The sequence below is a fragment of the Rhinichthys klamathensis genome, unplaced genomic scaffold (genome assembly GCF_029890125.1).
Source record: "Rhinichthys klamathensis goyatoka isolate OS25496 unplaced genomic scaffold, OSU_Roscu_1.1 h1tg000391l_1, whole genome shotgun sequence".
Lineage (NCBI taxonomy): Eukaryota > Metazoa > Chordata > Actinopteri > Cypriniformes > Leuciscidae > Rhinichthys > Rhinichthys klamathensis.
In genome coordinates, this window is record NW_026606894.1 from 798,031 (window position 1) to 822,331 (window position 24,301).

General features: G+C 40.4%; 1 protein-coding gene across 7 annotated transcripts in view; it reads left to right on the forward strand.

Moving 5' to 3' along the window:
* The window catches only part of ets1 (v-ets avian erythroblastosis virus E26 oncogene homolog 1), a 51,483-nt gene that overhangs the window by 20,275 nt on the left and 6,907 nt on the right, over positions 1-24,301 (forward strand). Inside the window, exons 1-7 of one of the 7 annotated variants that reach the window (XM_056234243.1) lie at positions 7,729-7,983; positions 18,371-18,490; positions 18,689-18,718; positions 19,707-19,907; positions 20,899-20,976; positions 21,913-22,158; positions 23,798-24,058. In XM_056234243.1, the coding sequence (XP_056090218.1) occupies positions 7,926-7,983; positions 18,371-18,490; positions 18,689-18,718; positions 19,707-19,907; positions 20,899-20,976; positions 21,913-22,158; positions 23,798-24,058 (994 nt within the window). In that variant the 5' untranslated portion in view covers positions 7,729-7,925. Of the gene's footprint in view, positions 1-7,728; positions 7,984-12,632; positions 12,651-18,370; positions 18,491-18,688; positions 18,719-19,706; positions 19,908-20,898; positions 20,977-21,912; positions 22,159-23,797; positions 24,059-24,301 lie in introns of those variants that run through there. The other 6 variants (XM_056234245.1, XM_056234240.1, XM_056234239.1 and 3 more) reach the window with 6 other exon arrangements.

Genomic DNA, 24,301 nt, shown 5'->3' on the forward strand with positions numbered 1-24,301 from the left:
GTGTGTGTGAGTGTGTGTGTGCGCTAAGCCAGTATCTCTGGATATAGATGTGTGTGTTTGGAGGAGAGTGCTGTCTCTGATGAGGGGCACGTCCTCGTGGGCCAAGGCCCATTTTTTCTGGGTTAAAATAAACAGACGACTGGCGGGGGTCTGGGGGTTATGGGAAAGGAGGAAACCGTGATGCTAATCAGTCCTACACACACTTCCCCCAACTGTAAAACAAAACAAGAGAGAGAGAGAGAGAGAGAGAGAGAGAGAGAGAGAGAGAGAGAGAGAGAGAGAGAGAGAGAGAGAGAGCGTTTTAGCTATAAGTGCGCATGAGCGAAAGTTTAGGACTACAGCTCCACTTAGCAAGGTCAAGTGTCGAAACCAACAGAGAACCAGTTCCTCTCCAAATCATTTTATTTCTTCATTATGATTTTCGCAAAGCCGATCCATGTAACATGATGTTACAAAATCAAATATATAGGCAACAGTTGCACAAGCAGAACATTCAGAATTTGCATAATTAAAGGGACAAAAGAACAAAAAGAACAGACAAAAAAGAACATTTTCGTCATAGCCTCACCTTCGAGTTGTGTTATCTGTGGAACATAAAGGATCGTAATGTAAAGCATAATGTTTTAGCGTATGTTTTCTATACAGAGAAAGTCGACGGATATTTATTTATGTCTTTAAAATGTAAAAACCACCATAAACGTACCACATTACTTGAATGAGGAACAGAGAAAATCTCATTTTGTGGTTGTATTGTTGGGCAGGTGCTAGTGATGTCGACACGTGTGTGTGTGTGTGTGTGTCATTGATGTTTTAAAGGCAATTTTAATTGAGCAAAATAATTTAGTTAAATCTGCTTTCATTGTATGGGATAAAACAGTTCATGCATACTGTGTAGATCTCATGTTTCACAAGTGAGAGAAAGTCATGCAGATGTGGAATAACACACGGGTGATTTAATGGATGCAGGGTTTTAAAGGCACACGGCCTGTGTATCATTGCATTCCTGCAGTATATGATGGATTCAATAAGACAGCCGACCTCTGACCTCTCAGATCAATGGACTGAGGAGCGGCAGCACTGCGGCCTGCTGTCAGTCGAGTGTGTGTGTGTGTGTGTTTGTGTGTGTGTAAAAGAGAGAAAGACTGGGGGGCAGAGACGTCTAGAGAGGGGAGGAGGAGACGGGGCGAGATGGAGGGATGTAATTTAATTTGCCACACAATGGGGTGAATAGCAGACACGTGGTGGAGCTAATGGAGGAGAGAGATGTGCTTTTTAGCAGTGCTAATTGATAAGAAAGAGCTTAGCCTTTGTTCAACCACAGTAAACCCCCCATCTGCTTTCCAGGGTCCTCTACACACACACACACACACACACACACACACACACAATACACAAAGACAAGTGTGTCTGCTACATTTATATATATCTGTGTGTGTGTGTGTGTGTGTGTGTGTGTGGAAGTGTGAATGCTACATTGTTTAATGATCAGTATCACTGTGAGAAAGTCCCTAATATTGCTTTATTTTATATTGCAGCATTACAGTAAATACCGTGGGGCGAACCGTGTCAGCTATTTAGCAAATACATAAACATTTTAGATACTGTTAGAAACTAAACATTAATTTAAGCTAAACTTATTTGTTTATGGATTATGAATTTAGTTTTGTTTTTTATTTGTTATAATTTACTGTTTACTTTGAATTCATATAGAGAAGATTCACTGAAAAAAAAACATTTTTCACTCTGAAATTACTAGTCAATTTAATTTCACCAAGAGTTACAGAGAATTGGCAAGTAACAAGTAACGTGAAATTTTGAGGTAAAAAACTTTTTTTTTACAGTTTGGTATAGAATTTGAACAATTAAAATGTGTTGGTTCTTTGCCATAAACAAATTACAAAATGTGAACTATTTTGTGAATTTTTTATGTATTTAACGTACTAATTAATTTTTTTTTTTTTTTACATTTTCTATTTTCAGAAAAAAAATACCATATAATGCAATGGCAGATATGAATTATTCCTAGCATAAAGGCTATTTTATGTCATGCATAAACTCTTCCCGTTAGCATCTATGGCTTGTTTGTTTCATTATTCTGATGTTGTGCTGCTCAACTCTCACCCGGCCTGATCTGATGCCTCATAACTGTCGAAACCATGACAACAGCACATGGAGATCAGAGAAGCTGTGTCTTCCACCAGAGAGGGTGAAGCTTCATGATTGAAGCTTAATGAAGTCCTTAACACAGCCTGACTCTCTCCTCAGGGTAAATTCCCATACAACTATGACGAGTTGTGAGGCAAAGCACATGCTTCCAGTAAGTGTGACGGGCCAGAAAGAGTTTTTCCTTTGCTGTATCCTGGAGACTGCTTGTTTTGGGGAGTCAACAACTTAAGATGTCTCTTGCGATCCAAGTTGGAGAATGAATGAATTTCAAATTTTATGAATCAAAACCAAAACTCCCTTGTGTTCATGCAGAATGTCTTATAATTCCAGAAGCTTTGGCGACCTACATTGTAAAGAGTGAGAAGCTGTGTTAAAGAGCAATTTTTACCTAATTTAACCCCAAAAATATTTTTTTTGTTGCTAAATTAATGTATTTAGGTTGAGAACCAGTTGTTAGTCGAGAACTTATTCTGGTAAACGGTGATTTTTGATTTACAAGATTTTCCATCATATTATTCAGTGGCCAACAAGACAGAAGAATCATGGGAAAATGATTTCATGATGGTGAACATTAGTATATCTGACCGCTGAATTAAGCAATGGACACTACAATTGAATTCTTCATGGATCAAATACACTACTGGTCAAAAGATTTGGAATAATTATGATTTATGTTCACCAAGGCTTCTTTCAAAAACATAAAACAATTAGTAATTATTACAAATTTAAGATTAAAAGAATAATGAAAGTTATCTCAAAATTGACTCTCCCTCAAGCCATATTACCTTCTTCTTTCAGGCAAACACAATCAGAGTTATAATAATATATCATATCTGGCTCTGTCAGCTTTGTAATGGCATTGAGTTTTGAAGCTCCAAAAAGCTCATCCATCCATCATAAAAGGGTTTCCCTTAAATGTGATGGTCCCTTTAACACATTCCATTGACTATAAGTAACGTTGCATCTATATGTCAACTAAATCTCATTAGAGCATTCTGGCAGGGTTAGGGTTAGATTAAGTTGACATGTAGTTACTTATAGTCAGTTGAATGTCTGTTGAGGAGCATCACAATAAAGTGTTAGCAGATATTAAGCAGAAAGTCTACTAATACTCTAATGACTGATAGTTTATGCAGTTGCAAAGTTACTTATAGTCAACAGAATGTTCAAAAGGGACCATCAAAATAAACAGTTACCAAAATATCCATATTTAAAAACTTTATAAACTATAATTACTGGCTTCCGCCAATGGCCGTAAGCACGTTCATCAGAGAGTCGAGTTCCGGCAGAAGGGTGACCTCTGACCTCTGAGCTCCTTTTCTCTCATATCGAAGTCCTCCGACATTTTTCTTTAAAACTTCAGCTTTAGACTTCTAATTCGTCAACGGTGTTTTGTTTTGCTCTAGTCTCTGAGCTTCCGCTTTTATCAATTCTCACCTAAGCGTCATACATCTATACGCCTGTTGCCGGAAGCCAGTGATTATAGTTTATAAAGTTATAAACACATATTTCTTACAAAAACGCATCACTTTGCTTCAGAAGGCCCCCTGGAGCTGTATGGATTACTTTTGATGGATGGATGGATGGATGCACTTTTTTGGACACTATTGAAAAGCAGGGAAGAGCCAGGATATTATTTAACATAACTCTGATTGTGTTCGTCTGAGAGAAGAAAGTCACCTGAGGATGGCTTGAGGGAGACTAAATTATGAGATAATTTTCATTTTTGGTCAAACTGTTCCTTTAATAGATTCAAAAACAGCCATTGCATCAATCAGAAGTGATACAACAGAGCCAAAAGAGATGATTAAACTGGTATCAAAATAGCATTGACAGACTGGAGGCCGCGAGTATAAGAAGAAAAAGGGCCACTCAGCAACCTCTGGCTCTGATATTAGTCAGCAACCCCATTAGTCTTAATGGCCGCCTCTGGGCGCGAGGGAGCCTGGTCTATCCTTTTAAAACTACATGCAAGGAGCTCATTAAGACTTAAAACAAAGCGGGTAGTGAGAGGGGGTCGAGTGGACGGGTGAATGAGTGAGTGACAGAAGGGGGAGACGGGAGAGATCCCTCCTTCCATTAAGATCCCTTCCCCCTTCCAGCTCTCATTGACGGGTTCTTGTGACCACAGAAGCCCCATAAAGGCTCAGCCATTTCCATAATCGCTCATATCTGTCGGATGAAACACTATCCAGACAGCTTAATGGACACTCTGTAGAATCCCTGTTTCAAAATCCATACCTAATCAATAACGCTGGCTCCCCGGCCTCTCAGCAGCACTTGCAGATGTGCACCGTCGTCCTCGCAGCCTAGTATTGACCTGTTAATAGGGTTATTCTGAATGGAGAGACCTGAGCTGGTCGCATTTCTTACAGCAGGTTTCCATCGCTGAAGCTCTTTGTGGAAAATACGGTAGGTCAGAATTAGTTTTACGGAAACGCAACAATCGGCGATGACGTGGCTAAGTGTTCTAGGCAGCCGTTCCCACAGTTGTCAAAACCGTTGCACTCCACTTAGGAAACGAGCGGATCAGCACATGAAAATTGCTAAGGCAATCTGTTACCATGGCAACTAATTAAGTTAGAGCAGTCACAGGCCCTCATCCCTCCACCTCCATTCACCTCCTTTTAGACACGAGTCAATCTTTCCTCAAATCCATAAGTAGGGCGATTTGATTAATTCAATTGAATTTCAGCTGTTCACAACGTGAGTCAAAACCAACCGGATCACTCATTGAGGTTTGAGCACTGTTTTAAAGAGCGGCAGTTATGTTTTTCTTGTGTAGGACAGGTGTTTGTGCATGTTAACGATTAGCAAAGTTACACAAAGTCCATGCCAAAGAGAGTTCATTTCTCCAACAGAAAACATTTGCCTGAAATGTCTCGTTTATAGTCCGGACATTATTTCCATGACTTATACGTCACCATGCTGTACATTTGCCGACTAGCTGGTTTGACCCGCCCAAAAAGAACAGTTGGGTAGATTTTGCTATTTTGAGGAGACGCTGTTTTATCATTGCAAGGGCAGCAAAAGATGGTATGAACTTCCAATACCAATGCCATAGTTATACACCGTAGATATAATAGTTCACAGCAGCTCATGAAGCATTGAGAGCTGAGACACACCGGCTATGGGTAAGGGGCATTACACTTCTGACCAATCAGAGCAGACTGGACTAGTTAACCAATCAAAGCAGACTGGACCAGCTGACCAATCACAACAGACTGCACCAGCTGACCAATCACAACATACTGGACCAGCAGACCAATCAGAACAGACTGGATCAGCTAACCAGTCAGATCAGACTGGACCAGTTAACCAATCAAAGCAGACTGGACCAGCTGACCAATCAGAGCAGACTGGATCAGCTAACCAGTCAGAGCAGACTGGACCAGCTGACCAATCAAAGCAGACTGTACCAGTTAACCAATCAGAGCAGACTGGACCAGCTGACCAATCACAACAGACTGGATCAGCTAACCAGTCAGATCAGACTGGACCAGTTAACCAATCAAAGCAGACTGGACCAGCTAACCAATCACAACATACTGGACCAGCTGACCAATCAGAGCAGACTGGATCAGCTAACCAGTCAGAGCAGACTGGACCAGCTGACTAATCACAACAGACTGGACCAGCTGACCAATCACAACAGACTAGACCAGCTGACCAATCAGAGCAGACTGGGATTTTCGGAACGGCGGGCTTTAAATTTAGCATTGAAATGCTGCCTACCTGCCTATATATATATATAAAACCAATCAGAGTAGCCTGGACCAGCTGACCAATCAGACAATATAAACAGTATATATGTGTATATAATACTGTATATTTATTCAAACATACATACATACATACATACATACATATATATATATATATATATACATATATGACATGTATATATTTATTTTTTAAAGGTTTTATTAGAAAAATGAGGCCTCCAAAAGTTGTCAACGATTCTCATCCCTCGCTGTGGGTGTGGCGAGAGGATCCTCTGTAAAATCCTGTCTTAGATTTTTACTGATCTAGTCAAGGTGGGCAGGAAATACGCTGAGGTGTTTATGAGGGCTGGGTCGAAGTTATGAGAGCACTCGTTACTTTCTGATCATTTGCAGACTATTAGCCAGACGGGAGACATATCTTTTTATCCTCTTTAGTTCCTTGTATGATTCCCGGCGAGAGTTCAACTGAGCATAGCATCAGCCATTCACAATGACAAATGAGATACTAAAACACGAGCCAGCAATTCACTGTTTATCAGTGTTTTTAAATAGACTGAATAGTTTCCTTGTCCTTGGCAGCTTTTCCTTGAGAGAGTGAGGTGTGTCGCGTTCATCATTTGGAGGTCAGCTTGTCTTGGCTTTTAAAGAACAGCAAACGCAAGTACATGGACGTTTGTGAACTATTATGGTGATGTGACACGTTCAGCATTAGATTGCATTAGTGGAGTTAGGCAATTGTTTTCATTAAGATGAAGAAATCGCTCAAGACTATTCACACAGATGATGGACAATTTGTGATCTCCGTTTCTTTGTGAAACTGCTCTCTTTGTCAATATCAGCTTCTCTGTGTGTAACAGTAAGTGAAATTAACAAATGGGAAGTTCCCATTACTATTTAAGTGGCCATTGTGCCCAAGAAAGAAGCAAACTCGTTTCCAGGCCAGATGTAATCACAGCTTCGTGATCCCTGATGACTGCACACACAAATGCAACACACCGTCTCATTGGTGGAGCTTCACTTTAGTGCAAAAAGAAAGGGTGGGGATGCAAAAGACACATTTGAATAGGAAAAGGGTGTTTACACAGATTTTTTTTTCTGTACAGTTATGCCTATTTACATATGACTCACAATCGTGGAAAACCATGTATCAGAAGCTGAGTGCTGAGTCTTGTGCTCAGCCAATAGAGAACAAGATGTGTGCTGATTGTAATGACTGGAAAATGTTCACCTTGCTCTTAAAGATGCACAGCTAGAAAAAGAGTAGACCGTGCTGGCAGAGACTGAAAAGCAGGAATTCATAATTGTCCACTTTATGACCATCTTTATAATTGTTTTTACTTACCAAATATATTTATTTAGCATGACTGTGCACGTTTTTGTGTGATTGTTTTTATTGTTATAAAATTATACATAGCCTATTAAAAATATTAAATACTTCATGTTCGTGAAGTGGAATCCTTCCGATATATGGTACAGTGCACTGATTCAAAATATATAATATATAAAATAAAATAATAAAAATATACAAAGTTAATTTTATTGGATTTCCGCTACAAATTGATACATATTTAGGCCAGTTATTATTGTTGCTGAAGTGTGAGCATTGAGCTCATAGCTGATTAGTCTGATTGGTGAACGTTTTGAGATGACGAGCAGCCTCAACGCTTCCAGTGCCGTGGCGTCGCGTGCGTCGCGTCCAGGGAGAGACAGCAGAGTGAAGTGTAATTGAATTGAATTGAATCAGCGAGTAACGCCGCCCCCTTTACGCGAGGATCAGCCTCTTCCGTGCCGCACACAGAACCGCCCTGACCGGGGTAACTAACAGAGGAGAGAGGGAGGGAATGAAAGCCTGATTGAGATAGAGCGGAGAAAGAGAGAGGGAGGAAGAGAGACACTTCAATACCTCAGAGGTCGGATCTTGTTAAGGGAAAACCTGTGTTATTTCTAAGATACTCCCGGCACATAGACGGACTTTGGAGGAGACGTTTGGGACTAAAAACATACAAACAGACTTTGTACACTGAATGCGTGACCATGACGGCAGCTGTCGATATTAAGCCGTTAACTATAATAAAATCTGAAAAAGTAGACGGTAAGTACGCTTTCTCATCGTTATCGTTTTGATTTTGCATTGCAAAACTCGTCTTCGTCACTTGTCCAGTCAGTTATGAATAACTTTTGTGCATGATGTCTTGCCTGTGAAATGCATTGGAATCGAGATACGGATTTGATGTCAAACAGAACATTTCCGAAACTCGTTGCAACATAAAATGTGTTTGATCAGCGAGTGATAGACAGGTATAAAAGCCTGCGTGTGGCGCTCCAGATGTGCCAGTCATTGATTTACTGTCATACAAATAGCCTTTATTATGTAATATACTATCAATCAATTTTTCCCAGATTTGTACCCATATAAGTGAGCACATGTAGTTTACTCATTGGATAGCCTAATTTCAACCAAGTCAGTGAATATGTTTTATATGTGGTCACAATTATAACCGGTGGGAAAAAAATAGCTCAATAAGACCCAATAAAAGTTGCATAGAATAGACTAACATAATGTTTTTTTTTTTTTTTTTACTTTTTTATATTTAATGTAACAGTAGTTTTTTTTTCAATGCTATTATGTGAATCAATTAGTTATTTATTCGGAATGGTCCCACCCCCCCCACTCCCCCCCCCCCCCCCCCCCACCCCCCCCCCGGCCACAAATGTGACCACCAATCACAAGGCAGCAATTATAGATTATTCATAAACGAAAAAAAAAAATACGTGTATTATAACATGCTTTACGTGATGCCTCCTTTTATGGATATTTCTGATTGCAATTAACAGCTCTGGTCATGTGACTACCTAAACCAGTCTTGTAAACAATTGTATGAAATTTAGTCAATCTTCTCTTTTATAATTGAAAACTTTGTAAATGTCTTAAATGTAATCAGCAGGATTACAAACTGTGGTGTTGTATTAGGATATTCAGAACATATTTTTGTCATTTTATTGTCATTTGAGCAGCTATATTGATTATTGAAAACTGTACTCTTTTATTGCTACATTGCAAGAATGAGAGCAACATATTCATTTAGCAAATACTGTACATGAAGAGTCTGACACTAGACTGATGTTGACTGCCACACATGGCCTCTCATGACATGACAATCACACTTTACCGCTTAACATTGTCGTGTTTCATTTCAAGCATGTCCAGCAGGCTTGAATTTTAACTACAAGAGCCATTATATTTATGTCGAGCTGGCTTTCAGAACATTGCATCATCTAATGTGCTTGTGCATTTAATGTAAGTTCATTATTTGGTCATTGGCTGAGCCCTGGGCTTTCTTTTCTTTTTATGGAGATATTATGGTCATCCTTGTTACTTAGAGATTAAAGTTTTCTTTCTTTCTTTCTTTCTTTCTTTCTTTCTTTCTTTCTTTCTTTCTTTCTTTCTTTCTTTCTTTCTTTCTTTCTTTCTTTCTTTCTTTCTTTCTTTCTTTCTTTCTTTCTTTCTTTCTTTCTTTCTTTCTTTCTTTCTGTTTTGATGCGAGTGTGCTTGTGCAATCTCATGCATGCTTGTCATGGCAGGGAAATTCCCTCTTGGCTAAAGAGTGGTCAGTGTCAACTGAATGAAGTTTGTCATGATGCTGCTTCACTGTCCATTCATACCACATCCATTAACCCCCACCGCTGCTGACCCAGCCTGCCTCAGGAGGGGCCGCATGCCTGACCAGGGTGAAGGGAGGGAGGGATGGAGAGAGGGAGGGAGAGAAGATGCCATGCTGGTTAAGTAGTCAGCAGTCTCACACTCCCCCTCTGTACTCCTGAGGACTGGAATAAAGCGACGAGTATGCAAGTGGGATGTTAGTGTTAGCACATGCCTTGGCCCGCTGTACTTGTACTCTTTAAGAATATGACCCTCTTCCTTGGCCCGGAAGGGCAGGGTGAGTTCAGTGGCCGCTAGTTTCCCTATGATAAAATGCTGACTGGCTTCGACCACAGCTGATGGCTATGCACACATAATTCTGACTCCCTAACTCTCACACAGACTCACACACCACCAGCTGTTAATACATGACGGAAAAAGAGGCATTCACCTTTGCATGTCAGAACGAAAGCTAAAACATAGTGACTTTAGTGTGATGTGCAAGATGTGGTATGAATCATTACCACACTTGCATATTCTCGCATGCACACGGGCTGGCTCTCTTTTCGCACACAGTCGCAGAGTTTACATTTAAAAATGCACTGGCACATGAACATGTGCAAACACTCACCAACACACAAACACAAGCTTTCTCCTTGCATGGAAAAACAGTTGTGTGCTGTTAAAAAAAGTGCTGATACTTGCAGCGGGGGTTGCCAAAATATCGTGCTATCTTGCAAAACAATTTCTCAAGACAAGCTCCCCCGAGTTCAGTCAACCGTGAGTGTTCAGGCCAGGGTGAACGCAGCTCACTGGCAAAGACCGTAAAATCCACGTAAGACATGTTTACTGCTGGTCTGCTACTTTAGTCTTCTGGAAGAATGGATATGTGCACCTTGTGGGTCCCATGTTCTGCACAAAGTGCCTGTATGAGTGTAAAGCTCTGGCAGACTGACACAGATGATAGTTTCTAACATGCACACGTCATTGATGCGGAGAGGCCGTAGACATTAAGCACCTGATCCCGGTTTGTATTGAGTCTTAAATCAAGACAAGCAAGCTGTGTCTTGAAGACAACGGCTAGTACAAAAACAAGCCCGCCTCCCCCCACCCCCATTTGCTTTTTGACTCTGTTTATACAAAAGTGATGAATGGTTGAATTCAATCAAGAGTCACACAAAAGTTGTTTAGAGTTCAGTCAAGATTATCTGATTTTCCCCGGAGACATGTAGTGCATGAAGAGACAATAGGACCTACACAAGAGCAGGACAGCCTCGATAAACACACTTTCATTCATTAATAGAATTGCTAAAAAAAGACCACATATGCAGTTAGCACAAAACGATCTCCAAGTACCCACAGCGAGTCTGGAAGCAAAAGGGTTTACATGAAAAATTGACCGTGCGAGCTCAAGTCATTCACAAGTATGAATCATGTGTTGTGGAGCAGCACAGATGTTAGAACGGCCTTATGGTCAAAGATAAACCCATGTAACATCTGCTACTAAAATGGTTAATGCTGTTCCAACCCAGCCAGTTTTGCTGCTCCAGAAGTCTTCAGCATCTTCTGAGAGCTCTGCTTTGAAAGGGACGTAGTCAAAATGCTTGATAATGGGGTCACTCCTTTCATCTTTGCCCAAAGACTACTTAGCACAGTGAAATGAGTCAGCAACAACATGAGAGACGGCCAGGGGTCACCTCCCACTCATTTCGTCCTAGAGAAATAACCCTTGATGAGGATATTTCGTCTTCCCTTTCTCCCTCTTTCTCACTCTTGCCCCATGTCCATCTTAAGGTTCAGTGAGTGACAGGAATGTCTGAGGATTGGGTGGGCTGCCTATTGCCCACTTTTATCTGATTAAGACACTGTACTCTCTCTCATCCCAAACCCCTGCTAGGCCCCGCTCAAACACCCTTGCTTTAGATACCAACACACTGGGCACTAGTGCAAAAGCACTATCCATGCATTATTAGGTGTGTGAAGAGATGATAATTCAAGCAGGTAGTCATATTTGCAACCTTTTGAGATTATGTGTTTGAATATGACTTTGATTCCCAAGTTACATAACAGATAGGTTTCTGTAATGTCAGCCTATTCACACTTTTGCCAGGCCTAAGCATGCCTTGCTTACCTGACAGCTGTGCAAATACAGACCTAGGCAATCAAGGTTAGTCTGATGTGGGTCTCTGGATGTGGGCCAAACAAATGACACAGCCTGAACGCAATTTTTATAGTTTGTATACAAGTGTTCGAGTCACTTCAGAAGAATTTACTAACGTGAAGTGTAGGGCATGCAAAAGGTTTAAGAGGTGACTGGGTTAATATTTGAAACTCAGAATTGATTCATCAGACTCAAGCCTTGAGGCAAAGATGAAGCACTGTTAGATCAGAAAGTATTGCCTACTGTTCGTGAGTGACTCCCCCTTCACAGAATGTCCACTGGTTTAATGACTCCCCTGTCAGAAATTCTTTCTGGTGAACACACATTTTTATTGTTCCCTTTAAAGTCATCAAAGGGTGAAGGCAGGTCCTAGCCTTTATTCGTTCAAGTTATTGGCACAAGGTAACAGCACAAACAAACTCTTTCTGAATCGTTACATGCGTCAGAATGACTGAACGATACGTCATAGCCATTTTCACTGTAGCATACTTGCGAAAGCCGTCCTAACCCACTTCACTGTGTTTCAGTTTGAAGTCTTCCCAACAGTTATCTCTGGCCCTGCTTCTCTGAACTTCAAAAGACTAAAACAAAAGCAAAAGACACAGCATGTCCCAGAGCAGGGAAGAAATAACAACCACAGTGTATTTTTTCCAACATTTTACAACACCCATTTTCTCCCCTATGTTCCATGTCTCTCTTTTTCTTCCTTGAATTTGTCTCTCTACCGTCTGTGGGCCACATGGGCTCTTGCCTCGTCTCCCTGGCCCCTGATGTGGCGTCTGCCTAGTGCTGTCTTCTCATCCCCGCCGCGTGCTACAGGCTAATTACTGAGTCACAGCCCCTGCCGAGCTTACTCCAGCACCCACCCCTCCTCCCATAAGACATTAGCCCTTCCCAGTCCCTCTGACGCTCTCTGGTGGGCTCCAGACCGCCTTCTGGGTGGTGGGAGGCCCTTGAGGTGAGTAAGCCAGCCGGACCGGTGCCTGTCTTTCCATGCCACTCTTGTTTTTTTGATGTGGCTGTTTTGCAGATGTCTACCGAGTACAACGGAGAGACACAGAATGTGGCGTTGGGTCTGGTTTTGAGATCAGAGCGGCATCCCGACTGGTTCTGGCTACGTGTCTCACAGTTTAGGGAGGCAGAGGAAGACCTGTTCCCAGATTCAGCTCTCCCATCGGTGTATGCTCTTTCACCAAGTCACCTGTTTTAGGGCTCAGTAGTCAGAGCTGGTTTTGTAATTTTCCTACTTTTGTCCCACCTCTTTGAACACATTTCCTACCTTAGAGGCATATTGACGAAACGCTTCTGGCTACCAGTCCGGTTACAAATGTGATCTTAAGCTGTCCTCCGAGGTCCAGGTGTTTGGCTGTAGCTAGGTTTACAGTCTCTCTCAGTTTGTGAGTGCTACTTGATGTACAGCTGAATAGAAGGCACATGATCCTTGGCAGTCACAAGAGCCGCCACAGCTGGGACGCTTTCTCGTTCAACCTTCTCCCTGCTATCTACATATTTCTGACAGAGAGGCTCTGCTCGGGTGATTTAGGGATGAGGCAGTTAAAGGCGTTCTGTGTAGGTGTCTGGACCGGTTCCAAGAGGCAGTCATAATGAGGGTTAGTCTTTGACTTTGTTCACTTACACAAGTAGAACATGGTGGGATGCGACAACTCACCCCATTCTCATAAAACCACATAGCAGGGTTAGTCTGACTTTTTTTTTTTTTTTTTTACTTCTGAGAGTGTGCAAATGGAACCTGTTTAAGGCATTTAGCTATTTCTTACACAGTTACAAGATGCTGAGACTTAATTTGTCATGCCACTCTGCTTCACTGCTTCTGCTTTCTGACACATTTGATGTTGACATTTGTCACCATAGAGAATTTCACTGAAAAGATGTGTCACTTTAGTCGCTTTGATGATGCTTTAGCACACCGTTGTGTTCTGCAGTTTGCAGTGTATTTCAGAACATTGCATCTTCTTTTCCAGCCTCCCATTCATCTATTTTGGGCTTGTGAACTCTTTTCATTGTTGCAGCTGTGGTACTTTACTCTACGTACAGTTAATTGTGTAATTGGTCCATTTAGAACTGAACTCAAAGGCACATTGGTTTTTAGGTCACAAATACAGAACAAGCTCACAGAAAAATCCCATCCACATTAGCGATTGTAAAACAAGGCAGGAATGTTTGGTGCGATACATAAAAACAATGCGGTCTCTGGGGAATTCATTTACCGAGAATGCATCTGTTGGCCATTGGCTGGATCCACAATAGCAGACAACATTAGCCATTAGCTTGCTAATTGCATGCAGAGCTTTCCTTCCTTCATTTCCCTAGTACTGAAAGCTGCTTGCTCATAAACTTAGCTCAGGCATGACTGACTACTCTTATATAAATTCACTTTGATCAGAAATGCTTTTGGACATATTTATATCCAGTGCTGGAAAATTGTCCTTTTTCCCCCCTCATGAAGTGCTGCAATTTCAGGTACACTTAGAGGACGTTATTGGAGGTTTCTAGGAAGAATGTCGCTGAAAGTAAACTGTTTGTCAAGATCATCATTTGTTTGTTCAGAAGTCTAAACAGTATGATTCACTGATCTATGTGCTCTCATGGTCTTTTCGAGGTGTTCACTCCTGCAATGCAGTTATGCTCTTTCTATTTGCATGCTGCAAACTGCCTCCACTTTACTCTGCAGTATGCATAGTAGCATTGCTATACGTATCTCTGTAATGCATCGCATGCCAGTTGCGGACAGTTCAAAAGCATGATTGCAGACGGAAAAGAAGTTGATAAGAGCTAGGTCGTGGTAGCGCAAACAGTTATGGCTTGTCAGCAGCAGATCTATAGGTACCAGTAGTGGTACCGTTTCAACCCTACCAGACTTAACAATTAATTGTTTAAAGCAAGAACTTGTTGAAGAATGCCCATTTTAAAGTGGTTCCTGTCGGTCATTGTGATTTGAATGCTCAGTGTGTGACCCACTGATGGTGGTGTTGTGTATTTATGTGTGTGTGTGTGAGTGGGTTAGACCATCTAGTGAACCCGGGGCACCCACTGGCTGGCTCTCTAAGAATAGCCACAGTGTTCCAGGGCGGGAAAGCCCCCGACTCGTGACCTCGACAGGGTGGACGGGCTCTGCGTGGCCTTTGGGAGCTTGATCGTGGGCCGCTGCTATTCCTGTCTCGGCCCGGCCCGGTCTGCATGCTTTCAGATGGAAATCTAAACAGTGGGCAGAACAAGCACTTCTCTCACTGGATCCCCCACCCCAGACCGTGCCTTGTTCAGTACAGGCCTGCTGTGTGAATGGCCCTCCTTCATGCGGGCCAGGTTTAACAGTCTTGCTGTCTAACACTCCGTGAAAGATAATGCTAGAGATAAAGAACTGAAGGTGTTTTATGGCCCACCCTGACACCCCGCTGAGACACACATTTGTCAAAGGCCAGAACCTGACTTTTTGCGGGTTGAAATATTTTTTTTGTTCTACACCCTCGAACAACCTTATTTCCAGACTGGACTTTGATGGCATATGCATCTCTGAATTGAAACAGAAAGTAAGAAACGTGTGGTGAAATATGCTAATTTGGCATACAGACACAAAGCACAAAAAACATTCAGAACCTTTAATACCGTCCAGACAATTGAAGGACTCAAATGAGCTATTTGGCTTTTATTACACACCCACTCGTTGTCTCTCACACACTTAAGACAGACCCCGGACAGACACATAAATGCAGACACATTCTTTGAAGTGTGTCTAATTTTAGTACGAACCATTAAGACTATCATCAATGTGTGATCTGTAAGGCTGAAGATCAGCCCTGGCTAGATGTATGCAAGTCATTAAACCACTGAATGTACTATGGAAAACACTGAATGGAGTTGATGGGCGGGACCCTGTGGTCATGCCAACAGTGATGTCATCCCTTTGGGGACTCCATTCATGTTGTCTTGGATGCTCTCACATTACAGATAAGTGAATCATCCGACCCAACCCCACCCAACTCCTTGAGACCACCAGGGCCTCATGACCATAATCACAATTTCACAGGCCTCTAATGCACAGCTGAGACAGGCGGATTTGTACTCAACCCCACCACCCAATAATACACACCTGTACTTTTACTGTAAGTTAAGAAGGTTCAATGGTTCAGTAGAAAGAATCACCATGGATTCACATTTACAGCTATTGGCGATGTTTAGTTACTGTCTATGGAAATTGATATAATCATAATTTCATTCATTAAACTTCACCTGCTGAGGTATTCATTTGCTTCATAGAAAAATAGTGTTGGTTCCTCCAATAAAGTGCCTTGTGATATCATGTGGAAAGCTGAAGTGAATAATATCACAATTTAAAATAGTCAAGAAAGTTGCCAAAAAGTAAAACAAGTTTACTACATTTTAAGTATTCAAGTGAACAATGTCTTTATATGAATTTAAGTCTTGAAATGGATTACAAATCAAACTAAATGAACTAAAAACAAATCCAAAAGCAATGTAATGAACATTTAACTAAATATTTGCCTTCAACAAAGAAGACACAAGGGTTAAAAATAATCTGTGCATCATTTATTTGATCAGTTAATTTTATATTTAATCAGTGAATCATGTATTGGCATGAACCATGAGAACGGGATGATTAGTATATTGACTTCCAATAGTATATAAAAGTGAACAGAGCATGTTTGATTGTTGCCTCAGCATGATTGGTCAATGATAATTTGAGTTTGCAGAATAGTTCTTCCAGCTCTCTCAGTGATAACTGCATGCCGATGAGATCTGTTGATGAAAAGGATGGAGATCAAAGTTTTTCTTTGAAAACAGCTCACTATCCATTTGTTTCAGGTGTCCTTGCAGATACATGGTTGTTTCCAAGTGAATTCTTGTTTTTTTACTGAATTTATACTGAATTTATTCAAAAGATTTATACACTAACAGAAAAATAAACTCTTGATTTGATTTTCATAGCATGCTCAAACCCTCTATTTTACTACACAGCTTGTAAGAGCTGTCACTTGTATTTTTGTCATCTAAACATCACTTTTTTATTGTTCACAAGGCACTTTGCATTTGTCATTAATATAAAAACCTGTACTTTGTTAAGCTGCTGTGTCATATGTTGTCCAAGTAAAACATGTTTCCTTTACCATTGTCTTTTTTGTCAGTTCTGGCCTTGTATCGCCTAATGTGAAAATGGGCCTCTTCTCTAGTGAATGAAGCCTCTGACGTCCAGATGGCTCTAATGCGCAATTAAACACTGTAAATGGAGACTGCAGCATCTCGCTCTAATCCAATCACACAAGAGCACTACATTGTTTTTCTCCATTTAGACACTCTGCATAATGTATCACTGCAAATCCTTCCCTGTTCGAGTCAACCAGGGTAGCAGATCGCGAGAAGGAGAGGGAATGAGGTTAGGAGGGACAGCTGTTGTGCATTCTTGGCTGGGTTATGTCGTGATGTGGATCGACAACAGCGAGTGCAAACCCATACGGCGCCCAGGGCTGGCAGTTTAAAAACCGCGCGGAGATGCCAGAACATCTGGGTGTCAGTAGAAAAGCAGTCGCAGACAGCGAAAAAAAACACACACAGTGTTCGCTCTCCACAGTCTGGACTGTGCATTTAGCTCCCAGACGGATTCATTGTGCCTGAGTCACAGTCTGACGTTTTCTGACGGCCACCAGTAATAGAATAATCACCCCTCACCGTACATCCAGCATGTCTTTGATCGCACAACGGTCCTTTCGGCGGATTCTTTGCTTGGCTCTATGGCATTCTTTAGACACTTTTGGGGTTTTCTAAACCCTTTCTTTCTCCCGAACTGCCACCCCGGCAGTCCTAATTGGATCAGTGGAAGTCATCGGGTACTGTTTAACTCATCAAAGACTTCTCTGTGTCCTGCTGGGTGCCCACGAGCAGAGAGGGCGAGCTTTCCAACACTGCCGTGTCTGTTCGACACCCTGCAGCCTGCTGTGACATCATCACCCTCTGCCACGACCTCTGACCCCTAACTATTGACCCCTGCCAACACAGGCCCCTCTGTCAATGGCTGGACATGGAGATGGGACAGCTTGCTGGGCTGACGGGATTGTGGGAAGGTGATCATCGATGTAGAATCTGACCTGTGGCACACTCTGTGTGTTAGCACACCATCATTGGCTCTGAGAAGCAGTCTAGGAGGTCAGGTTGGAGGTGGATGGTGTGCATATGGCCAGCAGACATGGAGGACAACTACAGTCAATTGTGTGATGCTGAGGCTGCTGGTTTTCTTCTGATTATGTAGCTCTTGCAGTACACTGATTGATTTATATTACCTCCGGATAGGGATTTTGTGGAATTGGAGCTCAGGCTGCAGACGTTTACATATGAGATGCTGGGATTTTATTTTATTTTATTTTATTTTATTTTTTATTTTATTTTATTTTATTTTTTTATTTTTATTTTTTTAATATTTTTTTTAATTTTTATATTTAACATTTTTATATTTAAATATTTTATATATGTTATTGTTTTTATTTATTATTTTATTTTTTATATATTTTATTGTGTTTATTGAATTTGCTTATTTTTTTCTAGTATTATTTTGTATTTATTTGTTTGTGAAATGTAGTATAGTTAATCTGATTTGAGAATGTGTGTGTGATGGGTGATGAGCTATCTTGTCTGTGTTTGGTCCAACAGATCTGGAGTGTGCGGATGTTCCTTTACTGACTCCAGGAAGTAAAGAAATGATGTCACAGGCTCTTCTGGCCACATTCAGTGGCTTCACCAGGGAGCAACAGCGACTCTCCATCCCTAAAGGTCCTAATCTCTAAAGCACTTATATCAAAAAAAGACTCTCTAACTGTTTAGAGTAAACCTTATATTCATTTTTTCTTATCTTATTTCTGTTGCTCTCTCTCTTAAAGGGAAAGTTCACTTAAAAATGAAAGTACTGTCATTATTTACTCACCCTGTTCCCAACGTGTATAACTTTCTTTCTTCCATGGAACACAAAAGGAGATTATACGGGTTTGGAAAACCATCAGGGTGAGTAAATAATGACAGAAATGTAATGTTTTAAGTGAACTTTCCCTTTTAAAAGACATGTTAAAAACACATTTGAGAACTCACTGATTATGTTAATGACATTGGACATTTTCCAACTTGTTGTTATTTATCGGATTAATAGGAGGAGAAAATAAATGATAGATAGAGAGAAAAGTAGATAGAGGAAAAATGGAAAAGCAAAGTATTTTCCTCGTGTCTGGCCCAGTATTCTGTAGCACTATAGGCTGTTTTTTTTTCAGATTGCCTAAAAAGAGATCTTGCTAGATAGACATATTGCACTCTGAAGCAGCAGAGGTTATGAATTATGCTTCCCAAACTATGGCAGACCGCAAGATGGCTTCGCTTGCTGTGTGTAGGGTGGCTGAAGTCTGTGTTAGGTCTGCGTCTGTCCTGAAATAGCTGATAGAGAGAAATGACAGACAGAGATAGAGATAGAGATAGAGTTAGTGTGCAAGCTAAAATTACAGGCGCTTCAGTTCCTCCCATCGTGGCATCAAATTTATAGCAAAGTCAGCTGACCATTTCCCATGAGCCCATGAGAATATTAGTTAACACTTTACAATGAGGTTCGTCAGTTAACATTAGTCAATGTATATAACATGAACTAAACATGAGCAATCCAATTGTTACTGTATTTGTTAATCTTTGTTAACATTGGTTAATAAAAATACCGCTGTTAGTTCATATTAGTTCACAGTGCATTAACTAATATTAAGATTTTTAATAAAGTATTATGCTATATTATATTAAAATGCTGTATACGTGCAGTTTGCTATTAATGTTAACTAATGTTAACTAACTAACCTTATTGTAAAGTGTTACCAAATATTGTTTATAGTTCTGAGATAGAGCAAAGTTACTTAACAGATGCTTTCTGTAGACGATTATGAACAATAAGTATATAATATATGATGCAATCTGCATATGCATGTAACTCTGAGATGTCTTTTCTCTTTCACCACTCTAGACCCCCGCGAGTGGACAAACGCCCACGTGAGAGAATGGTTGACCTGGACGGTAAACGAGTTCAGTCTGAAGAACGTGGACTTCCATAAGTTCAGCATGGACGGGGCCAATCTCTGTGCCCTGGGGAAAGAGCGGTTCCTGGACCTGGCTCCTGACTTCGTGGGCGATATCCTCTGGGAGCATTTAGAGATGCTGCAGAAAGGTAGACATCCTCACCGCCTCCACATCTGCAGACACCAGGCTTCAATCTGTGCTATTTTAGTATCAATCAAACACTCTTTGTGTTTTCATTTTATTATTAAAGGCTTAGTAATTTTTTTTGTCATTTTTTTTTTTTTTTTATACAGGTCTTTATAGTTTTTTTTAAGTTTTAGGTTTTAAAAGAGCAACTAGCTGAAATAAAATGTATTTTTATAGAAATATTTTATTTTAGTTAATTGTTATTTTGCTTCAAATAATGCATTTTTTTATGGTTTTAGTTGATGATAATAACCCTGTCTTCAATATGTGTTCGATTCAGACAGTAATATCATGTTGATATTAAATTAATAATTAATTAATTTATGTGTATTAATTTAAAAGCAGTAAATGATGCTTTTTTTATTGTTATATTATTTTGTATATTATAAAATAGTATAACATTTTACATTTGTATTTGATCAAATAATATTAATAATGCATGTGTAAATAAATAAAATAAATAAATGTGTAAATGTAATTTTATATATATATGAAATAAAATGGTTTCATATATTTGATATTTGTTTTAACACCATTCATTAATCTGACTGTAGGCTGTTTCTGGTTGCCAAACAACTTGACACATTAATATGTAATCCGACAGACGTACAGTCACAGGTGTGAGTCTCTGCAAAACTCAGAATGCAAAATCAGAATTTTGAGTTGTAATGTTATTCATAAAGGGACTATTACCAAGAGTAAGCTAAGCAGTACAGTAAATCATCCTCAGGAAAAAGTATAAATTGTAGATTTTCTAATCTATGCTGTGATGTGTCATGTCAAATGCTGGAAGCATGTGAGAGTTGTCACATTTAGAAAAACCTGTAAAGTAAACGCCACACTGACATTCAGATCAAAGTAGTTTCTGTTGCATTGCCTCGCAATTGCTATTTAACAGCTTGGGCTTCGAAGTGTGCATGGTTTCAGTGATGTGTGTTGTTTTCTTCACACAGAAGACCCGAAGCATTTCCCTGTCAATGGTCTGACCTCCAGTTTCCAGGAATCCCGCTACCCCTCAGACTACTTTTTCAGTGAGTATCTGCCATTTCTTTCAGTTTGCGTCATCACAGAACCTGAGAACACGTTCCCCGCTTCTGCCATGACTATAATGGGAGATGATCTAATGATCTGTGTGTGGAGGAGGTTAAACCTTCCTTAATGCCTTCCTTAAAGGAAGAGTTCATCCATAAATGACATTTCTGCCATTATTAACCTGGCCTTATGCCATTCAAACATGTATTGTGTTACGTACACTCACAAAATAAATTCACATGGACTTTTCCATACAGAAAGAGTTGTTATGGTCAAGCAAGAAAATAATCTAAAAGCAGCATGAAAGTGGTTCAAATGACTTGAGTTATTTTGTGTGAAGATCAGCAATATTAAAACCAATATTTAATTTCTTCTTTATGGACAAAATGGCTGATATTAATTATTCAAATAAAACACTAACAACTAAAATCAGTTGTTTTCAATGCTACAAGTGAATTTAGGCATCACAACATTATAATAGTTTTATATTCACTCATTTTAGTATCAGTATTTGCTAATATTAGCCAATATTTTTAAATTTCCACATTTCAAATAATTTAAAAATCAACTTTAAGTGAGTGTTACATGTTAAACATTATGCAATGAGTATAAACAATTAAATACAATTAAATGCAAAAAAAAAAAAAATTGCAATACAAAAAAATCTAATACTGGTCGATAACAAATATGCTATCAGTTACATTCAATTCAAGTTGTTATTCACTGAAAATCTTCACCTCCGCTGCAGCTCAAATCAAACATGCCAACTATGGTGCAGGTTGGACATTTTTAGTTCCCTTTTAGTTAATGTTTTGTTTTTAACCATAATAATCTTGGTGCAGACTGCCTTTGGTCACTATGAACTGTCATTATATGGAAAAGGTAATGTAAATACTCTTCTTTTTAAATCTTCTCTTCATCTTCCTTTCCTCCAGACTATGGCATTGAGCATCCTCAGTGCGTGCCTCCTTCCGAATACTCGGAGCCGAGCTTCATAACCGAGTCTTACCAGACCCTTCACCCCATTAGCTCAGAAGACCTGCTGTCACTCAAATACGAGAGCGAGTATCCAAACGTTATTCTGCGAGACGCACCTCTCAATCCACTGCAGGGAGACTATTTTTCAGTCAAACAGGAAGTTGTGTCACCAGACAACATGTGTGTGGGTCGCATTAGCAGAGGTGAGTATGGCCCAAAGGTCATGTGTTTCGATGCTTTTGAAACTGTGAGTTCATGCACGATCAAGTTTGAGTTGAGTCTGGGAGTCAAAAGCGAATTCCTCTCGTCTTAGATGCATGTTTAGTATCTCGCATCGGGGCTTAAGTGTGTCCCATCACCCTCGCAGTGAAAACAAAGCCTCCTCATCTCGCATTACTGCAGCTATGCGCCAATTGCCAGGGAATGAAGTAGACCGTTGGGTTTATTTGTGGTTCTATCATACACCATCTCAAGATGTACTCGACTGCCTGCGGTGGGGAAAAGGAGAGAAAAACAAAGATGTTTGCTTCAAAGTGAGAGATGTTTGAAGCCACAGAGCGCCGGTAGCCGTCTTTTGTGTCAGCGCGTCCTTGTGAGGTTTAGGTACTGGGGTAGGAGGTGTTTTTGTGAACCTTGGGTTCTCGTAAGGAGCGAGAGGTGTAAAGCGTGAAAAGAGCGTTCCGGTTTCTCATGAAGTAACTTTACCTCACGTACGTTTGGTTTCACTCCCACTCGTCGAACAAACAAGCCTGTCTCGCTCTTCATGGTCTAACCGTCATGCAGCTGAACAAATGATCCAGATTTGGATTGGGCATTGAGATTTGTCAAAGGCGCTTGTATATTATTGAACAACGCAGAGATTTAGGCTTTCGCCCTCTAGGTACACGCAGGCTTTATGTGCAGTAAATCCCAGCTTTGTGTTATTTTCCTGCGTGGGAAAGAATTTGTGGTGCCACCAAACTCGCATGTGGCTTCAATTTTTCAATTGAAGATTTCAGGATCAGGCCCAGCTCTGTATTATCTTTCATTCTGTAATTGACATTCACGAGTCGAGACTGGTCTTTTATCTTCAGTTTGGCCCAAAATAGAGAAGCAATTTGTTTTGATTTTCTTCCAATTAAAGAAAACCCAAATATTTGAGAGAAAAGAGAAAAACAGTGTGGTGAGAGCAGTTCTAGATTTTTCCACGTGGTTGGGTCTAGACCGGTTGTGGCTGGTGCACTCGCTAAAAACTTTGCACCCTCTCTTTGGTTAGAAATATAAGACCTGGGTCCTCGTTTATTAGTTCCTAAAGTTCAGGAATGCCATCTTTTTAGCAATTGTGCAAACTGTAAAAAATATTGTTGCTTTAGCTTGAAGTAAGTTACCTGGTTGCCTTAACATTTAGATTTTCTTTTGATTAAACCAATCTCCTTCATTGTATGAACTCAAAATGTTATGTTATCTAAACCACATTAATTACCCAAGTTGATTTGACAAAATAAAAAATAAAAAAATTCTTTAACGCTTCCTTTTACAGTACAGTACTTGCGTGTACTTACAGTGTACTTACCTAGAAAGTACTGGCTAATATAAGGTAAGTACATGGGTTAGGGGTAGGTTCAGGGTTCTAGTTATTACCCAGTAGTTATAATTACTATAATAAGTACGTAGTATGTACATGGGTAACGGGACTGTAAAAGGAAGCGTTACCGGCCCATGTTCTTTAAAAGAAAAGTTTGTCTTAAGTCACTGTTCTGTGAAGATATTTTGAAGCATGCACATGCTCCTCTTTCCCATACAACATGCATTAGATTGGAAAATGCTTGTGATTGTTTAATGACACTGAAATCTCCGTCTCAGGTAAGCTGGGAGGTCAAGATTCGTTCGAGAGCATCGACAGTTTCGAGAGCTGTGACCGGCTGACGCAGTCCTGGAGTAGTCAGTCGTCGTTCAACAGCTTACAGAGAGTTCCCTCGTACGACAGCTTCGACTCGGAGGACTACCCCACTGCACTGCACGGACACAAACCAAAGGGAACCTTCAAAGACTACGTGCGGGAGCGCTCGGACCTCAGCAAGGACAAGCCGGTCATCCCGGCAGCTGCGCTCGCTGGGTACACAGGTCAGCATTAGCACCAGACCAGGCTCTCACAAGCCGGTTTATTGCATTACACAGAGAGATATCCAAGTTTTAAATACATAATCAAAGCCGTCAATAACAGAGATGACTACTCTATGGAAGTTGTATAAGTAAAAGTGTTGTATGTTTCAGTGGTATTATCGTTGTTCTTAGGCATGTTGCATGGCAATACAATGTTATTTTGGTCATGTAGCGGTGCTCGCATGGCTTCAAATAGTACAAAAG